The following is a 17648-nucleotide window of genomic DNA, read 5'->3' on the forward strand; positions in this document are numbered from 1 at the left end:
TGGTGCTCGCTCCTCTCCCCTGTGCCAGGAGGCGATGGCCCTTTAGGAGTTGTGTGTGGCGCACGACACATACGTGCAGGTGACCTACCTGCTGGGAGTGGACAACACCCTGGTGGACCGGCTCAGCAGAGCTTTTGCAGCCCACGAGTGGTCCCTCAAGGGGGAGATGGTCAGCTCGCTCTTCCTGAGGTGAGGTGCTCTCCTTCTCAACCTGCTTGCTTCGAGCAGCAGCAGGAAATGCCCCCGGTTCTGCTCATACAGGAGGAGGGGAAGCGAGTCCCTGGGGGACGCCCTGATAGGGTGATGGCCCAAGAGCCTCCTATACGCATTTGCCCCTTATTCCTGAGGTCCTCTTATGGGTCAGGCGGTTACGGGCAACGTTGATCCTTGTTGCCCCGGCGTGGCCCCGCCAGCACTGGTACACGACCCTACGGGGCCTTGTGACGGAGGACCCCATCCTCCTCCCGCAGGTCCCAGACCTGCTCACGCAGAACATCGGGCAAGGTCTCCTCTGTCACCCGGACTTGCATTCCATGCACCTCAGGGCATGGAAGATCAGTGGCTAAGTGGGGAGGAGCTCCTCTTCTTGGACCCGGTTAAAAGGGTACTGATGGAAAGTAGGAAGCTTTCTATTAGGGCTACCTATCGGGCTAAATGGCGGAGGTTCGCTTCTGGGGAGCGGGAGCTGGACCCCTTTGTGGCCCCTACACAGTGTGTCTTAGACTACCTGCTGGAGCTCAGGCAGCAGGGGCTGTCTACCTCCTTGGTTAGAGTACACCTGGCGGCCATTGCGGCCTTTCATCAGTGTGAGCGAGGGCGCTCGGTATTCGCCCTACCGATAGTCAAGAGATTTTTGAAGGGCCTGGACAGGCTATGCCCGCAGGCCAGGCAGCCCATCCCCAGTGGGATTTAAACCTAGTACTGCGCGGGCTCATGGGGGCCCTGTTCGAGCTGCTTGCTACCTGTTCCCTGTCTCACCTATCCTGGAAGATGGCATTCCTGGTGGCCATTACCTTGGCTAGGAGAGTCTCGGAGTTGCAGGCCTTGTCCTCAGTGTTCTCCAGGAACAAGGTGACCCTCCGCCCTCACCCAGCTTTCCTACCCAAATTAGTGTCCCCGTTCCATATGTCCTAGGAAATCTATCTCCCGGTTTTCTACCCCAAACCTCATGCGGATGGGAGGGAGCAGGCACTACACACATTGGACGTTAGGAAAGCAGTGGCATTTTATTTAGAAAGGACAAGAGCATTCCGTATGTCCACGCAGCTCTTCGTCTCAATAGCAGAGAGGATGAAGGGCTCGCCGGCCTCGGCGTAATGTCTCTCCTCGTGGATCACTGCTTACATCAGAGCGTGTTACGAGCTGAAAGGGAAACCAGTGCCTCAAGTGACTGCCCATTCCACTAGGGCCTGGGTGTCGTCCACAGCGTTCTTAGCCCAGGTGCCAATCCTCGATATATGCAGGGCGTCCACGTGGTCGTCCAGGCACATGTTCACCATGCATTACGCTATCTCACAGCTGGCCTGGCAGGCCACGGCTGTGGGGTTGGCTGTGCTACAATCTCTCACTATCTAGACTTCTGACCCCATCTCCATAGTTAGGCTTGGGAATCACCAACTGGAAGGGACGTAAGCAAGCACTCGAAGAAGAAAAAACTGTTACTTACCTCTTAACTGTTGTTCTTCAAGATGTGTTGCTTATGTCTATTCCAATCCACCCCGCCTTCCCTTTGTCGGAGTGTCCGGCAAGAAGAAACTGAGAGGGGTTGGAGCCAGCAGGGGTATACATGCGTGGCTATGCCGGTGCCACTCTAGGGGGCTCCCCACCTGGCCAAACGGGTGCTGCTAAGGGTAAAAATGTTCCGACGACTGTGCATGCAGCACGCGCACACCTACTGGAATGGACATAAGCAAAACATCTCGAAGAACAATAGTTACAAGGTAAGTAACCGTTTTTTCCCACAGTAATCATAACCCAGCCACATTGCACATGTATATTAAATCATTAAAACTATCACCGTATGTAGCAACACACAACCTACTATATACTTGAGAGTGTTTGTCTGTGTGCCCATCTGTGAGTCCATTTGTTCAGGAACTCTTAAACAGTAAATGCTAGAACCACCAAAATTGGTATACAACTTCCTCTTATTCTAATTTAAAGCAAAGTAAGTATCTGGCTGTGCCAGGACAATGAGATATGCCTGGAATTCGGTGGTTTCTCATAAAATGGAAAGGTAGGGATCTAGTAGGAGGGACAATTATACTATAGAATGACTCCCTGGGTAGAGGGGCAGGAAGGGGCCAGAGTTTCGGACCAAAATAACTATAACATCATTAAGCCTGCGCCCATTGCAGCTGCAGCAGTCAAGGACAAATGCCTCTCACCTGGCCCCAAGTTGATTCTCTGAAAGGGGGCTGGGATTGTTCCGTCTCCCAAGGAATCCTGCATACTGAATTTCTTATCACCAACCCTGCCCCAGAACAATGATTTGAGTTAAGGGCCTGCGCAATGCTGGGTAAATCTTCCAGTATTCACATCTGAAAAGGGGGGCTAAGTTATGGCTACTGTTGTCATAACTCTTAATTTCCTGACTTTTACTAGTGTAAAATCAAACCGTAATTAAGTTAAACTTCAAAAACAATAAATGGTCTGGTAGCACTTTATAGACTAACAGAACATGTAGATGGTATCATGAGCTTTCGTGGGCATAGCCCACTTTTTCAGATGACTGGAGTTTTGAGTTTAGGATGTGCAGACCCAAAATAAGTAGGGGAGAAGGGAAAGAGGGAGGGGAGGAAAAAAAGAAGGGGGCGGGAAACAAGGAATATGGGTATGAAAATATCAAAGGGAAAAACAGGTAGGCAGAGCTGATAATCTATAAGCACCTAAAGATTGGATAGTTAAAAGAAGCCTATAAGGATCATAGGATAGCAATTAGATAGGAAGGGTACCTACGAAAGAATCTACCCAGACAAAGAGCTGTTGGTACCTTCATTGAAAGTTAGGTTCATAATGTCCCAGCCATCCATTATCTCGATTGTGGCCATCAGTGTGAGAATTGAATTTGTGGATGAATTGTAATTCCAACACCTCTCTGTGTATTTGGCTTATAGAATTGGTTTGTGAAAAGGCAGCCACCTGGAAATCTTTTTAAAGAGTGATTAGGTAGATTGGAGTGTTCTCCAACAGGTTTCTGTACGTTCCCTTTACGATTTGTGGCCATTGATTCTTTCCCATAGGGACTGTCCAGTTTGTTCAATATATACAGCAGTGGGGCATTGCTGGCATTTGATAACATAGATGAAATTACTGGATGTGCAATTAAATGAGTCTTTGATTTGGTAGCTTATGTTGTTGTCTCCAGTGATGAATTCGCTTGTATAGATATGTGGGCAGAGTTGGCACCGCGGCTGATTACAAGGCTGGGTTCCTGGATGCTTATGATGTGGTTGTATAGCATGGTTATCGAAAAGAATTCGTTTCAGGTTCGGGGGTTGTCTGTAAATGAGAATAGGCTTTTCCCCCAAGGCCTCTGAAAGTGAAGGAACATTTTCCAAGATGGGTTGCAGATTGTGTATAACGCATTGGAGGGGTTTGAGTTGTGGACTGTAGGTAATGACAGGTGGAATTCTGTTTTCTCTATTGAGTCTGTCTTGAAGTAGTTCATGTCTGGGTGCTTTTTTGGCTTTGTCAATCTGTTTTTTTCACTTTTCGGGGGGTATTTCAAGTTTAGGAAAGCTCTATAACATGGGTTCCCAAACTGGGAGGCATGAAGAAATTTCAGGGTGGGTGTGAGGCGACCCAGTCCCCTGTCCCCTTTCAATTCCCTCTCTTCTAAGTTTTGCTGCTATTGGGGGGCATTGAGGGTTTCTCAAAAATCAGAAAGGGGCGGGATGCCGAAAAGTTTGGGAACCACTGCTCTATAAAGATCCTGTAGGTGTTTGTCTCTGTCCGTGGAATAATTAAGTTAGTTATATATCCACTACTAAACAATATCATGCAAAATGGTTCTAGGATCATGCTCAAAGATTTTGGAGTTCTTTGAGAGGATATTTTGTTTTTATAGCATATAGTATTCAACCTCTAAGAAATGTAGAATATGCCCAAATGTTACTGTTAATTGGTCAGGATTTTTTTTGAGTGAATTGAGTAAATAGAATGCATACTCACTTAATGCCCATAGATGTGTATACAATTGCACATTGAAATTATTATTTAAGTGGTTATATGTGTGTACATTTGTGAGCAACTTTTTGTGCATATTTCAAGGCACGTCTCCGTACATATCTGGTTCTTAGAGCATTTAATGATAAAGTATAATTTCTTACGATTTTTCATTTTTAAATAAAAGTCAAATGCTGAAAATAATTTTTCTATTATTAGGAACGTAAAAGAGCTCTGGAAGCAGAACGCCAGGCCCGGGTTGAAGAGCTGCTGATGAAGAGAAAAGAACAAGAAGCTCGTATTGAGCAGCAACGGCAGGAGAAAGAGAGAGCACGGGAAGATGCAGCACGGGAAAGGGCCAGGTAAGTCTCCTTACTATCTTGGGCTCTAATGCTGTATGGTGATCCATATAAGTAGACTGTTGCTCCTGAACAGATCATAGTGCAGGTTTGGGACTTTGGTTTTGGTATTTTTAGAGAGTTACATTTATAAATGTGTTTGAATAGACAGATCAGGTGAATCATATTACTTATGAGACCTTTCTGGAAGATTCCTTTTTCTGTGTTGGAAAAAGTGCTGTGTAAATTAGCAGTGCACACTATACACATTATTATTTTATTATAGTATTAAAATTTGCCATATCATAAACTTTATTACTAACAAGACCTTTCAACAAATTGCCTTTTTCCTATTTTTTATGGTCTGTTCATAATCAAAAATCCACAAAGAGGTTTTTAATTCAATAGCCATTTCAGCTGTTCACCTCTCTATCTCTGTTGGGCCAAATATGAGTTGGATGCATATATGAATTTTGACTTATTGAACCTATAACCATCATTATACTATGTATGAAAAACTTTCTTCATGTTAAAATCACCTTCTGCTTAAGTTAGAATAATAGAATCATAGGTCTGGAAGAGACTTTGGGAGGTCATCGTGTCCAGCCTCCTGCCCAAAGCAAGACCAATCCCAACTAAATCATCCCAGCCAAGGCTTTGTCATGTCAAGACGTAAAAACCTCTAGGAATGGAAATTCTACCACCTCTCTAGGTAACCCATTCCAGTGCTTCACCACCCTCCTAGTGAAATAGTTTTTCCTAATATCAAACCTAGACCTCCCCCACTGTAACTTGAGACCATTGCTCCTTGTTCTGCCATCCATCACTACTGAGAACAGCCTTTTGTTTCAGCTAGATCAGACTAACACGGCTGCATCTCTATCACTAGTGTAGATAGGACATCACATTCCTAAGTGTTTTTTACCACCATGTCATCTTATACCTGCTCTGAACTGGACGGGGGTCTGGAATCTGGACAAGGTCTCAGGTGTCTGCTGTTATGAGGCCATCACATTTAAATGTTTCTGTTATTTTTAGTAATTAACCTAGTTCCTTCTGTACTACTATCATCTCCCTCCTGAGCTACCTTTATCTTAAATGGTGGTTAACACCTCTGGTTTTCTTTTTCCATCTCAAATACATATTGTAACTATAAATGTATATTTCATACCTTTACCACTTTTATTATAATTCATGTTCTTCTTTGGTAGAGATCGAGAGGAGAGGCTGGCAGCTCTCACTGCAGCTCAACAAGAAGCAATGGAGGAGTTACAAAAGAAGATTCAGTTGAAGGTATAAAGCAAGAATTATTCTTCCTAACTGAAAATGCATTTCTTGTTTAACATTGAATTTCCTCAAAATTATTTTCTTAAGTATTTTTACTTAGCAAAGTCATTACCATATAGCCATATTATAGCCCACATTTTGCTACTGTAGTTCAGATTTTTTATCTAGCCTGTGAAGATGGGTCTGATTTTGCTCTCCGTGTGACTGTGTTCTCACTCCATGGCTGTCTGGGCCTGGGAACTGACCCACTTCTCCTGGTACCTGATGCCATGTCTTCTCAGGGCAAAATGTGGGGGACATGCAGGGTCAAAGGCCCCCTCCCCAGATTTCTGTCGGAGTTCACACCAGAACATGGCAAGCAGCAACCTTTCTGCAGAATGTGAGAAGGTCAGGATGGGAGCTGCTTCCAGCTGAATGGGGGTGGGGGTAGGAATGACCTGGCCCATGTTTTTCCAGATGTCATCTTTTCACTCCCCCCTTTCACCCCCACCCTGCACTAGCTTGTCCCTTCTTGCCCATAGAAAGGCAGCTAATATATCCAAGCTCTTGCTGGCTGTTTACATAGGCCAGCCAGCTCCTGACCCCTGGCTACAATGCAGGCAGGAAGGGGTTAAACCCTAAGGTTTCATTGAGAACCAGGGTCCAGGGAACCTGACTGTAGGGGCTTCAGGAACCCAGCCAGAGAGGTGGCTTAGCTGGGAAGGGTACCTGGGGAACAGAGCAGTCTCCCATTCCCTGAGGGCAGGACCTATGGCAGGGGGGTAGCATTTGAATAGGGTGCTAAGCTCCCCTCACTGGGGTCCTGCAGGGTCAGAGCACAAACAAGCTGGAAATACCTTCCTCCCTGCCACTCCTGTGCTTAGTTGAGGGTCAGAGAAGCTTCCTTATGCCCGCCACTGTGTGAGGCTTTAGCACATGGAGGGCTTAGTTCTCCTGGCCAGTGCCCCAGCCAGAGGGTCTTTAGTTTTCCCTGGGTGCCAGCCCAGCCAGAGGCAATGAAGGAAGGAAGAAGCTGGCCAGCCAGGCTATTGGTGAGCTGCATGATCTGACCAGGGTCTGGATTTCTGCACAGTGCCAGGAGTGGGACATACCCACCGGAGGGATATGGCGGAGCAGTGGGGCTGGAGGGAGATGAAGGAGTGCAGCAAGGAGAGGACAGTGAGAGAGGAAGCATGTAACGGGCCGATGGGTGGGCAACAGAGGTGACATATAACTAACCGCTGCCTGCTCCCTCTCACTGGCCACTGCAGCAAGCAACCAGTGTTGGCTGGAATCAGGATGTGGGAGGTTGAGGGAGGCCTTCTGGCCAAGAGGAGGCCTGCAGCAGGGACTGCACTGATGGACCAGCAGGGGCAGAGACCAACACTACACACTACAGTTTTTCCTGACCACCAGCCCTGCACCTCCACCCCCATTTTCAGCCACTAGACATCCCCCACTCACCACTGGTGAGGGAGGCAGCTGGTGAGCAAGTATCCAGCCAGCAATAGGACCTACCAGTACTGATGGGAGAAGAGAGAGAGAGAAAATATGGGACAAAAAAGTAGGGACACCTGCAAGTGGGCTTAAATATGAGACTGCCCCTTTAAAAACAGGACTTTTGGCCACCTATGCCATCATTTTGTGGTTGATAAACTAAACGTTGTTTGAAAGGATCTAGTGTACTGCAATCTAAATAAATTATTTATTATTATTATTATTCCATTTTAATTGATGCCATATTGCTTTCACTCCATAAAGAGAACAAATGCAATTATACAGTGATGTCTGCATGATTCTGGAAGTTGAATTGGTGTCTGTCTCAGAGTTCTTCCTGAGGATGAAATTCAACATGAGCCCAAAATACTGAATGCAACAATAAGGCCCTAGATTTACAAATGATATTAGTCCACACAAATAACAGCATAGTGTTATATTTTAAATTATATCAATAAGATGTGTTACAATATGGTACATCCTTTTTGACATTTTGGATGGTATTATACTTAAGTTTCAATGTAACGTTGCATCATCTAGTACTTATTTGATGTTGTCTACCATTTGTTGTTTTATTTAGCATGATGAAAGCATTCGGAGACACATGGAACAAATTGAACAGAGGAAAGAAAAGGCAGCTGAATTAAGCAGTGGGAGACATGCTAATACTGACTATGCACCCAAACTTACACCATATGAACGAAAAAAGCAGTGTTCATTATGCAATGTCTTGGTAAGTTGGATTGAAGTGATGGCCTATTTAAAGTTTTGATCTACCAATTTTGTTGTGATTTGCAGACATAAATGTATGATAAGTGGAGCACTGCCCCTATACTCTCTCCTGCTTAGTCTGCTTTTGTGACCAGAGTTGTGAAATGTAGCAGATTTTATATTGCTGTTTCATTTGACTGTTGTTCCTTTGCACTGCAAAGTCTAGCAATGTCCCAGAAACAGGAAGAGAGGAGCATATAATCTAGGGCACAGTACACTAAATTGGGAGTTAGGAGATTTTACCTCACTTGGGCTGATTGCTATTTGTTTTTCTGTGTATTATGGACTCCTTATCATTGAGTGAGGCTTCATAACCAACCCAAGAAGTCAATTAAGAGGAGGAGCACATGTCTCTGTCTGATCCATCTATTAGGGGAGGTTCTATTAATGGAGATGCTCTATGTTCTAGTCAGGAGGAGAGGATGGAAGTATGGGACGGATGAGATGAGACAATAAAATGAAAAAGAGTCTAACACATCAGGAACTGGCAGCCAGATAAATAGTGACAAATTATTAAAGTGCTTCTATACAAATGCTAGAAGTCTAAATAGTGAAATGGGTGAAATAGAGTGCCCAGTTTTAAAGGAGGATATTGATATAATAGGCATCATGAAAACTTGGTGAAATGAGGCTAATCAATGGGGGACAGCCTATTTTAGGTACAAAATATTTCAGAAGGACAGAACAGATTATGGTGGTGGGGGAGTGGCCACTATACATGAACGAAAATGTAGAATCAAATGAAGTAAAAGTTTTAAATGAGCTAAAATGTTCCATAGAATCTCTATGGATACTAAATCTATGTTCCAATAATAAGAATAGCATTATGGATATATTATCAACCACCTAACCAGGACAATAATAGTGACTATGAAATGCTAAGGGACTGGGTATACGTCACCTCAGGATGGTATGCAGAGATGAAATTTCTTGATACCTTAAATGATTGCTTCTTGGAGCAGCTGGTTCTGGCACCCACAAGGGGAGAGACTATTCTTGATTTAGTTCTAAGTGGAGTGAAGAATCTGGTTCAAGAGGTAAATATAACTGAACCATTTGGGAATAGTGACCATAATATAATAAAATGTATAATCCCTGTGGTGGGAAAAACACCTCAGCAGCCCAACACTGTGGTGTTTAATTTCAGAAAAGGGAACTACACAAAAATGAGGAAGTTAGTTAAACAGAAATTAACAGGTACAGTGACAAAAGTAAAATCTCTGCCAGCTGCATGGAAACTTTTCAAAGACACCATAATAGAGGCCCAACTTAAATGTATGCCCCAAATTAAAAAACACAGTAAGAGAACCAAAAAAGTGCCACCGTGGTTAACAACCAAGTAAAAGAAGCAGTGACAGATAAAGACATCTTTTAAAAAGTGGAAGTCAAAGCCTAGTGATGAAAATAGAAAGGAGCATAAACTTTGTCAAATTAAGTGTAAAAATACAGTAAGAAAAGCCAAAAAGGAGTTTAAAGAACAGCTAGCCAAAAACTCAAAAAGTAATAGTAAAATGTTTTTTAAGTACATCACAAGCAGGAAGCTGGCTAAACAACCAGTGGAGCCTTTGGACGATCGAGATGCTAAAGGAGCATTCAAATATGATAGTCATAGCGGAAAAGCTAAATGAATTCTTTGCTTCAGTTTTCATGGCTGAGGATATTGAGTAGATTCCAAACCTGAGCCATTCTTTTTTGATTACAAATCTGAGGAATTGTCCCAGATTGAGGTGTCATTAGAGGAGGTTTTGGGACAACTTGATAAACTTAACAGTAACAAGTCATTGAGACCAGATGGCATTTGCCCAAAAGTTCTGAAAGAACTCAAATGGGAAATTGCGGAACTATTAACTGTGGTTTGTAATCTAGCCTTTAAATCAGCTTCCGTACCTAATTATTGGAAGATAGTTAACGTGATGCCAATATTTAAAAAGGGCTCTAGAGGTGATACAGGCAATTATAGACTGGTAAGTCTAAGGTCAGTACTGGGCAAATTAGTTGAAACTATATTAAAAAATAAAATTGTCAGACACATAGAGGAACACAATTTGTTGGGGAAAAGTCAACATGGTTTATATAAAGCAGTGTTTCCCAAATGGTGCTCCGCGGAACCCTGGGCTTCCGCGAAGCGAACGTAAGGGTTCCGCGAGAACCTGAACGCTCCCCTCCCCCCGCCTATAAAGAGACAGAGGAGCCCGGCGCGCAAAGACGCTGGCTCCTTCCCTGCTCCCCTTTCAGACATCTCCCACGTCCCCCGATGCCGCTCTGCTTTTACCACCGGACCTAGCAGCAGCAACAGCTGCTTGTCCCGCTTCTGCCCGATCAACCCAAGATCACTCTCCCACGTCCCCCGCTGCCGCTCTGCTTTTACGACCGGACCTAGCAGCAGCAACAGCTGCTTGTCCCGCTTCTGCCCGATCAACCCAAGATCCCTCTCCCGCGTCCCCCGCTGCCGCTCTGCTTTTACCACCGGAAAAAGCAGAGAGGCAGCGGGGGACGCGGGAGAGGGATCTTGGGTTGATCGGGCAGAAGCGGGACAAGCAGCTGTTGCTGCTGCTAGGTCCCTTGGTAAAGGCAGCATGTGTGTGTTTGGAGGGGGGAGGAGTACTATCAGTGAGTGGAACACGGGAACTCCTACTCACTGTGAGGATCGGAACAAATCCCCTACAAATCCTACACACTGTGAGGACACGTGGCTCCTGTGTGTGACTTTAAGTTTAAGAATTCAATCTAATATCAAAATTCCCCATGGATCGTTGGTTAAAAGAAGGAACTTTAAAGAGAAAAGTGAGTACTTCAAACTCCAATATTTTTACTGAAACCAGCAAGGAAAATACTGAGGCAGCTCAAGTTAATTATGAAAAATTTCAGCTGACTAATAAGAAACGCAAGTATTGTGAGGACTATTTGACATTTGGATTCACAAGCAATGGAAATGAAGATGCTCCAGGTGCCCAGTGTGTAGTGTGCAACAAAATATTATCTAATAGTACCTGCTAAATTGCGAAGACATTTTGAAACAAATCATCCAGAATACAAAGATAAAGACATTAGTTTTTTTAAGCAAAAGCTTGAATCGCTTGAAAAAAGTAAACTCTTCATGTCAAAAATTGCCAAATCTGATAATGAAAATGCAACAGAGGCATCTTACAAAGTAAGCTATCGTATATCGCTTGCCGAAGAAGCACACGCTATTGGGGAATCACTCATAAAACCTTGTGCAAAAGGTATTGTGATGTGTATGTTGGATCAGGAGTCTAGTAAAAAAGTTGAGGCTGTGCCACTATCAAACAATACTGTCACACGTCGTATTCACGATCTTGCAGCTGACATCGAGAAGGAGCTTATTTTTCGGCTGCATTTATGTGATGCATATGCATTACAATTAGACGTTGCAGGTCTTGCAGTTCTGCTTATATTTGTCCGTTACGATTTTAATAGTTCTATTGAAGAAGACTTACTTTTATGTGAATTTTGCAAACCAATACAACTGGTGAGAATATATTCAATTGTGTGAATAACTTTATGAAAACACATCAAATAAGCTGGGAAAAATGAGTTGATGAGTGCAGTGATGGTGCCAAAGCAATGGTAGGAACAGTGGCTGGCACTGTAACACGAATAAAAAATGTAGCACCAAACTGCACCAGCAGTCACTGCATTCTCCACAGACACGCTCTGGTAGTTAAGAATATTTCTCCCGCTCTTAAAAATGTGTTGGACGAAGCAGTACAGATGATTAATTATATAAAAACTCGACCATTACAATCAAGACTGTTCAAAATTATGTGTGAAGATATGGGTAGTCAGCACACAGCCCTGCTTCTACATACAGAAGTCAGGTGGCTATCACGAGGAAAAGTGCTGGTTAGATTATTTGAATTGCGTCATGAGCTCTCCGCAAATCTGATGGATCACAAATTCCAACTGTCTGATGGTTTAACAGACTTTTTGTGGTTATCTAGAGTTGCGTATCTTGCAGACATCTTTACCAAACTAAATGAAGTAAATCTGTCGCTGCAAGGAAAGAATGTAAATATTTTTAATGCGAAAGACAAAATTTTGTCATTGTCATGGAAGCTACAGTTTTGGATCTCATCTGTAGGATGAAATGATTTGGATTGTTTACCAACTCTGAATGATTTCCTTGAAGAAAATGGATACAAACTTGATGAAGATATTCGCAGCAACATTGCAGATCATCTCTGCGATTTATACACAAACATCATTAAGTATTTTCCAAACATCAATGACAACAATAACTGGATTCGAAATCCACTAAGTTTAACAGAAAAGCCAGTCATTTTTTCTATACAAGATTATGAAAACCTAATTGAAATCGCTTCAGATGGCCAATTAATACAAAAATTTAAAGAAGTTTCTCTGATTACATTTTGGAGTGACTTATGTCAAAGTCAAGAATATTCATCTTTATCAAGACGTGCAATTCGTCAGCTGTTACCCTTTGCCAGTACATTCTTGTGCGAAACTGGGTTCTTGAACTATGCAGCAATGAAAACGAAATACAGAAATGGACTGAATGCTGTACCAGATATGCGAATCCAACTTTCTAGTATTAAACCAAATATAAAAAGAATTTGCCAAGAAAAGAAGAAAAACCACTCTTCGCATTGAAAACTATGAATATAATTAATATTATTTGATAGTTTTATTTTTTGTACATATTTAATATGATTTTTGTTGAATATAAATGAATGGTGTATTCAATATCTTGAATTTAAATGAATGGTGATCGCATGACTGTATTTAGCATCTTATTACTACCAATTGTGGTGTACTGGCAGTCTGTGTGTGTTTGGGTGGTTTTTTTTTGTTTTTTTTTCTCGACAAACTTAATACCTGGCTTGGTGGGTTCCTTGAAATTTTTCTGAGTTTGAAAGGGTCCCGTGGCCAAAAAAAATTGGGAAACACTGATATAAAGGGTATTCATGCCTTACTCATCTACTAGAGTTCTTTGAGAAGGTCAACAAACACGTGGACAAGGGGGATCCAGTGGATATAGTATTTTTAGATTTAAAGAAAACCCTTGGCAAGGTCCCTCACCAAAGGCTTTTAAGTAAAGTAAGTTGTCATGGGATAAGAGGGAAGGTCTTGTCATGGACTGATAACTGGTTAAAAGACAGGAAAGAAAGGGTAGGAATAAATGGTAAGTTTTCTGAGTAGAAAGAGGTAACTAGTGGGGTCCCCCAAGGGTCTGTTCTGGGACCCATCTGATTCAATTTATTTATAAATGATCTAGAGAAAGGGGTAGACAGTGAAGTGGCAAAATTTGCAGATGATACCAAACTTCTCAATATAGTTAATACCAAAGCAGACTGTAAAGAGCTTCAAAAAGATTTCCGCAAACTAAGTGATTTTGAATACTGCATACAGATGTGATTGCCTCAGCTCAAAAAAGATATACTGGCATTGGAAAAGGTTCAGAAAAGGGCAACAAAAATGTTTAGGGGTTTGGAATGGGTCTTGTATAAAGAGAGATTTAAAAGACTGGGACTTTTCAGCTTAGAAAAGAGGAGACTAAGGGGGGATATGATAAAGGTCTATAAAATCATGAGTGGTATGGAAAAAGTGAATATGGAAAAGTTATTTACTTATTCCCACAATATAAGAACTACGGGTCACCAAAGTAAATTAATAGGCAGCAGGTTTAAAAGAAACGAAAGGGAGATTTTCTTCACTCAGCTCACAGTCCAACCTGTGGAACTCCTTGCCAGATGATGCGCTGAAGGCTAGAATTTTAACAGGGTTCAAAAAAGAGCTAGGTAGATTCATAGAGGTTAGGTCCATTGATGGTCATTAGCCAGAATGGGTAGGAACGGTATCCCTAGCCTCTGTTTCTCTGGAGGTGGGTGACAGAGGAGGGATCACATGAGGATTACCTGTTGTGATCCCTCCCATATGGTATTGGCCACTGTCAGCAGACAAGATACTGGGCTAATTGGTCCTTTGGTCTGACTCATTATGGCCGTTCTTATTTTCTTATGTGAGATAATATCTTTTATTGGACCAGTCTTTTATTATTTATTGGTAAAATATTTTTTTATTCACTTCTGTTAGTGAAAAAGACATGCTTTCGACCTACACAGTGCTTTTCTTCTGGTCAGGAGTTGTATGTGACTCAAAAGCATGCCTCTTTCATGAAAAATTTGGTCCAATTAAAGATCTTATCGTACCTACCTTATCTTTGTAATAACCTAGGACCAGCATGGCTACAGCATGTTGTAAGCACAGAGATAGTTGAAGGATGTCCTGGGTTGGTTTATGCATCAGAGAGAGAGACAATTCTTACTCCTTGTACCTTGGATCTTGTGACAGCTTAATAAAATGCAGTCCCTGTGCTAAACATTACTATTGCTCTTATTAGCTGAACTCTAGACTGTATTTCTAGGCCTTATCTGCATCAGACAAACTTGGTATTCTCACCTTCTGTGCTGTTCCTAGGACATCTGTATTGCAGCTCCTGTCCAAACCTAGAATTATTTCAAATGGTGCACAGGCATTTACACCATTTTTAATTAAACTTGCTTAAAGCAAAAATAAAGAACCCTGGGCCCTCCATTGTGCCAGTTTCCACTATAACAGTATGGGGATGGGGTGGGGGTGGAAACTGTTGGTATGATAACCCCAAAATCGTATAATAGTGGAATTCCTTCATGTTCGACCATACCTCTGGGTGCATATGCAGTACTGCCCAAACACCAGTGCTAATGGAATACAGTGTCTGACATCTATTAAGCATCGTCATGTATGCATTAGTTATTTAGCTCAGATTACAGCATTGTTATTAGCGGTGTTTTTTTAACGAAGAACCATTTAAAAAAAAGTAATTGAAACTTTAAAAATCATAAATATAGATTCCAGTTTTAATCAAATGGTAAAACCTAAGCATACTTCCTTGTTACATTTGAGAAATATTATAGATACCTTGTTGAGTAAAATGATTAATCACCAGTAATTCTCATTCCAGATTTCCTCAGAGGTGTATCTTTTTAGCCATATTAAGGGGAAAAAACACCAACAAGCAGTGAGAGAAAATAGCAGCATCCAAGGACGAGAGCTTTCAGATGAAGAAGTGGTATGTTTTGTAAAAGATTTTAATATTACTATTCTTCTGGTTTATAGTGCCATCTGAAATTTAATATTCTAAGACTGATTTGAACAAGACAGAACAAAGAGTAAAAATCAAGTATCAAATATAAGAGATACAATTGTTAGCAATTTTAAAAAAGTGAAAGAAAAAAAAGAAAGAATGTAAAATAACTTGATTTTGTTTTCTACTATGGATTTTTTTCTATCCTCCTAAACTAGTGGTTTTCATCCTATGGGTTGAAAGGGTGAGAGGTCATTACCCCAATTCAAAATTTTAAATGAACAAAATTTTAAAATCACTGATTTCTTTGGCACCTCACTAAACTCTACTTACACCACATGTTTTTACACTATAAAACCCAATTTATGTATAACTGCAAAACAGGATGTCACCAGGGATCCTAGATTTTAAGCAAAACAGCAAAAATACCACCACACACACACATGCTAATTGCAACCATGAAAACCTGTTTCCCACTGCAAAATAGTGTGTATTTTTCTCCCAGATTACTCTTGCAGTTTTTCAACCTCCTAGCCACCTGCAGTCATGTTTCTTTCCATCACCCTCTCCCTCCCAGAATCACCTGAAAAACAAGTGGGTATTGTAGCATGTCTGAAAATTTATGGTCAATCCTTCTATCTGTCATACTTACATGATCATTATCACCATAGTACGTGAGCACCTCATGATCATTTGTGTATTTATCTTTACAACTCTCCTGTTGAGATCTCAAATCCAGGCTGTGGGAAATCAAGAAAGGACATGAAATTCAAAGCCATCTTTATCTAGAACTAGCAGGTGAGGCCCGTTGTTGACTGGGCAAAGTCATTTTGCAAAACTCGCACATGATACCATCTGCATGTTTTGTTAGTCTATAAAGTGCTACCAGACCTTTTCTTGTTTTTAAGTTTATCATGTATAGGAAAGTTCAAGAAATTAAATATATGTAATACATTTTTTTATTAATGTGCTTACAAAAGGGACATAAAAGAACAGTTTTAAATTTGTAGGATTTCATCTTCAAACATTATTCATTTTATTGAATAATTACCATACATAGTAAATTTGAATCAGAAACTCAGAAAGCTTCCATTACTCTTTCCATAACTAATTTGTGATTAGTTACAAATTTTGTGTATTTTGTGTTTTGTAACAGTAAAAATGTTCTTCGTGCTAAAATGGCAGTTGAATAGGCGACTCAATTTTAATTTTATTAGCAAATATTTTTATGAACTCTAAACATAATAGTCATGACTCTTCTCCAATGAAAAACAAAATTAATGTTTTTCAGAGTGGTCTGTGGACCTACTGCGAGAGAGCTGCTACCAGGCTGTTCCGGTTTCTTTACTTACTGGCTCCACAGCCAAGGAGCCTTGTGGTTCCCATTGGCTGCGGTTTGCCATTTGAGAAACACTGTTTTAAACCTTGCTGTCCATTTATGAGGGGGAATTTGTTGGCATGAGTGCCTCATATGACCTCAGCTATCTCAATACACAGCGTAATGAGTAGACATTGAACAAGTAAGCTACCCATTTCTACAAAAACTGCAGTTTACGAAGGACAACCCCTTGCAATAATTTAACTTTGAGATGACAAAAGCATGCATAACATGGTGAAACTGCACCCACAGGAAAAAAGACATAACTTCCTTCCCAAATACATATGTTAAGCACACTTGACAATCGTTGATACCTGTGAATGCAGCAGAAGCAACCAAAGTGCTAGTGCAGTCTAGGGATTTTAAATATTGGTTAATAGAATAGTGGATTAATCTCATGAATTCTTATCGGTTAGTTGACTATTCTAGAGTCTCCGGGCAGACCCTATCCGGGAGGGAGGAGTCTGAGCTGCCAGACCTGGCCCAAGCTGGAACTGAGCCGGGCTACCTGCCTGACTCCTAATACACTTTAAATGCAGAGCCGCAGTGGGGGAATGCCCAGAACCCAGTGCAAGCTGGGACTGAGCTGGGTTGCTGGTAATGGATTGGGGGGAAATGCATGTATTCTCTAGCATTAACCTATAAGTTTTGCTTATTGGTTAATCGACTATACGCTTACACTCCTAGTGCAAACATAGCCTGAGAGACATAAATCCACTCATGGGCACAGCGACTGTGTTGTCTTGTGGATTCATAGAATCATAGAACTGGAAGAGACCTCAGAAGGTCATCAAGTCCAGCCCCCTGCTCTAGGCAGGACCAATTCCAACTAAATCAACCCGGCCAGGGCTTTGTCAAGCCGAGACTTAAACACCTCTAGGGATGGATACTCCACTACTTCCCTAGGTAACCCATTCCACTGCTTCACCACCCTCCTAGTGAAATAGTTTTTCCTAATATCCAACCTGGCCCTCTCCCACCACAACTTGATATCATTGCTCCTTGTTCTGCCATCTGTCACTACTGAGAACAGCCTCTCTCCATCCTCTTTGGAACCTCCCTTCAGGAAGTTGAAGGCTGCTATCAAATCCCCCCTCACTCTTCGCTTCTGCAGACTAAACAG

The 17648-nt window shown here is 42.0% G+C and overlaps 1 protein-coding gene across 10 annotated transcripts in view; it reads left to right on the plus strand.

The window, feature by feature from the left end:
- SCAPER (S-phase cyclin A associated protein in the ER) overlaps window positions 1–17648 on the plus strand; it is a 406842-nt gene that overhangs the window by 134087 nt on the left and 255107 nt on the right. For all 10 annotated transcript variants that reach the window (XM_075897363.2, XM_075897366.2, XM_075897365.2 and 7 more), the window contains 4 exons: window positions 4387–4529; window positions 5717–5798; window positions 7849–8001; window positions 15025–15132. In XM_075897363.2, coding sequence (XP_075753478.1) covers window positions 4387–4529; window positions 5717–5798; window positions 7849–8001; window positions 15025–15132 — 486 coding nt within the window. The remainder of the gene's footprint in view (window positions 1–4386; window positions 4530–5716; window positions 5799–7848; window positions 8002–15024; window positions 15133–17648) is intronic.

Source organism: Pelodiscus sinensis, chromosome 14 (genome assembly GCF_052426305.1).
Source record: "Pelodiscus sinensis isolate ZL-2025 chromosome 14, ASM5242630v1, whole genome shotgun sequence".
NCBI lineage: Eukaryota > Metazoa > Chordata > Testudines > Trionychidae > Pelodiscus > Pelodiscus sinensis.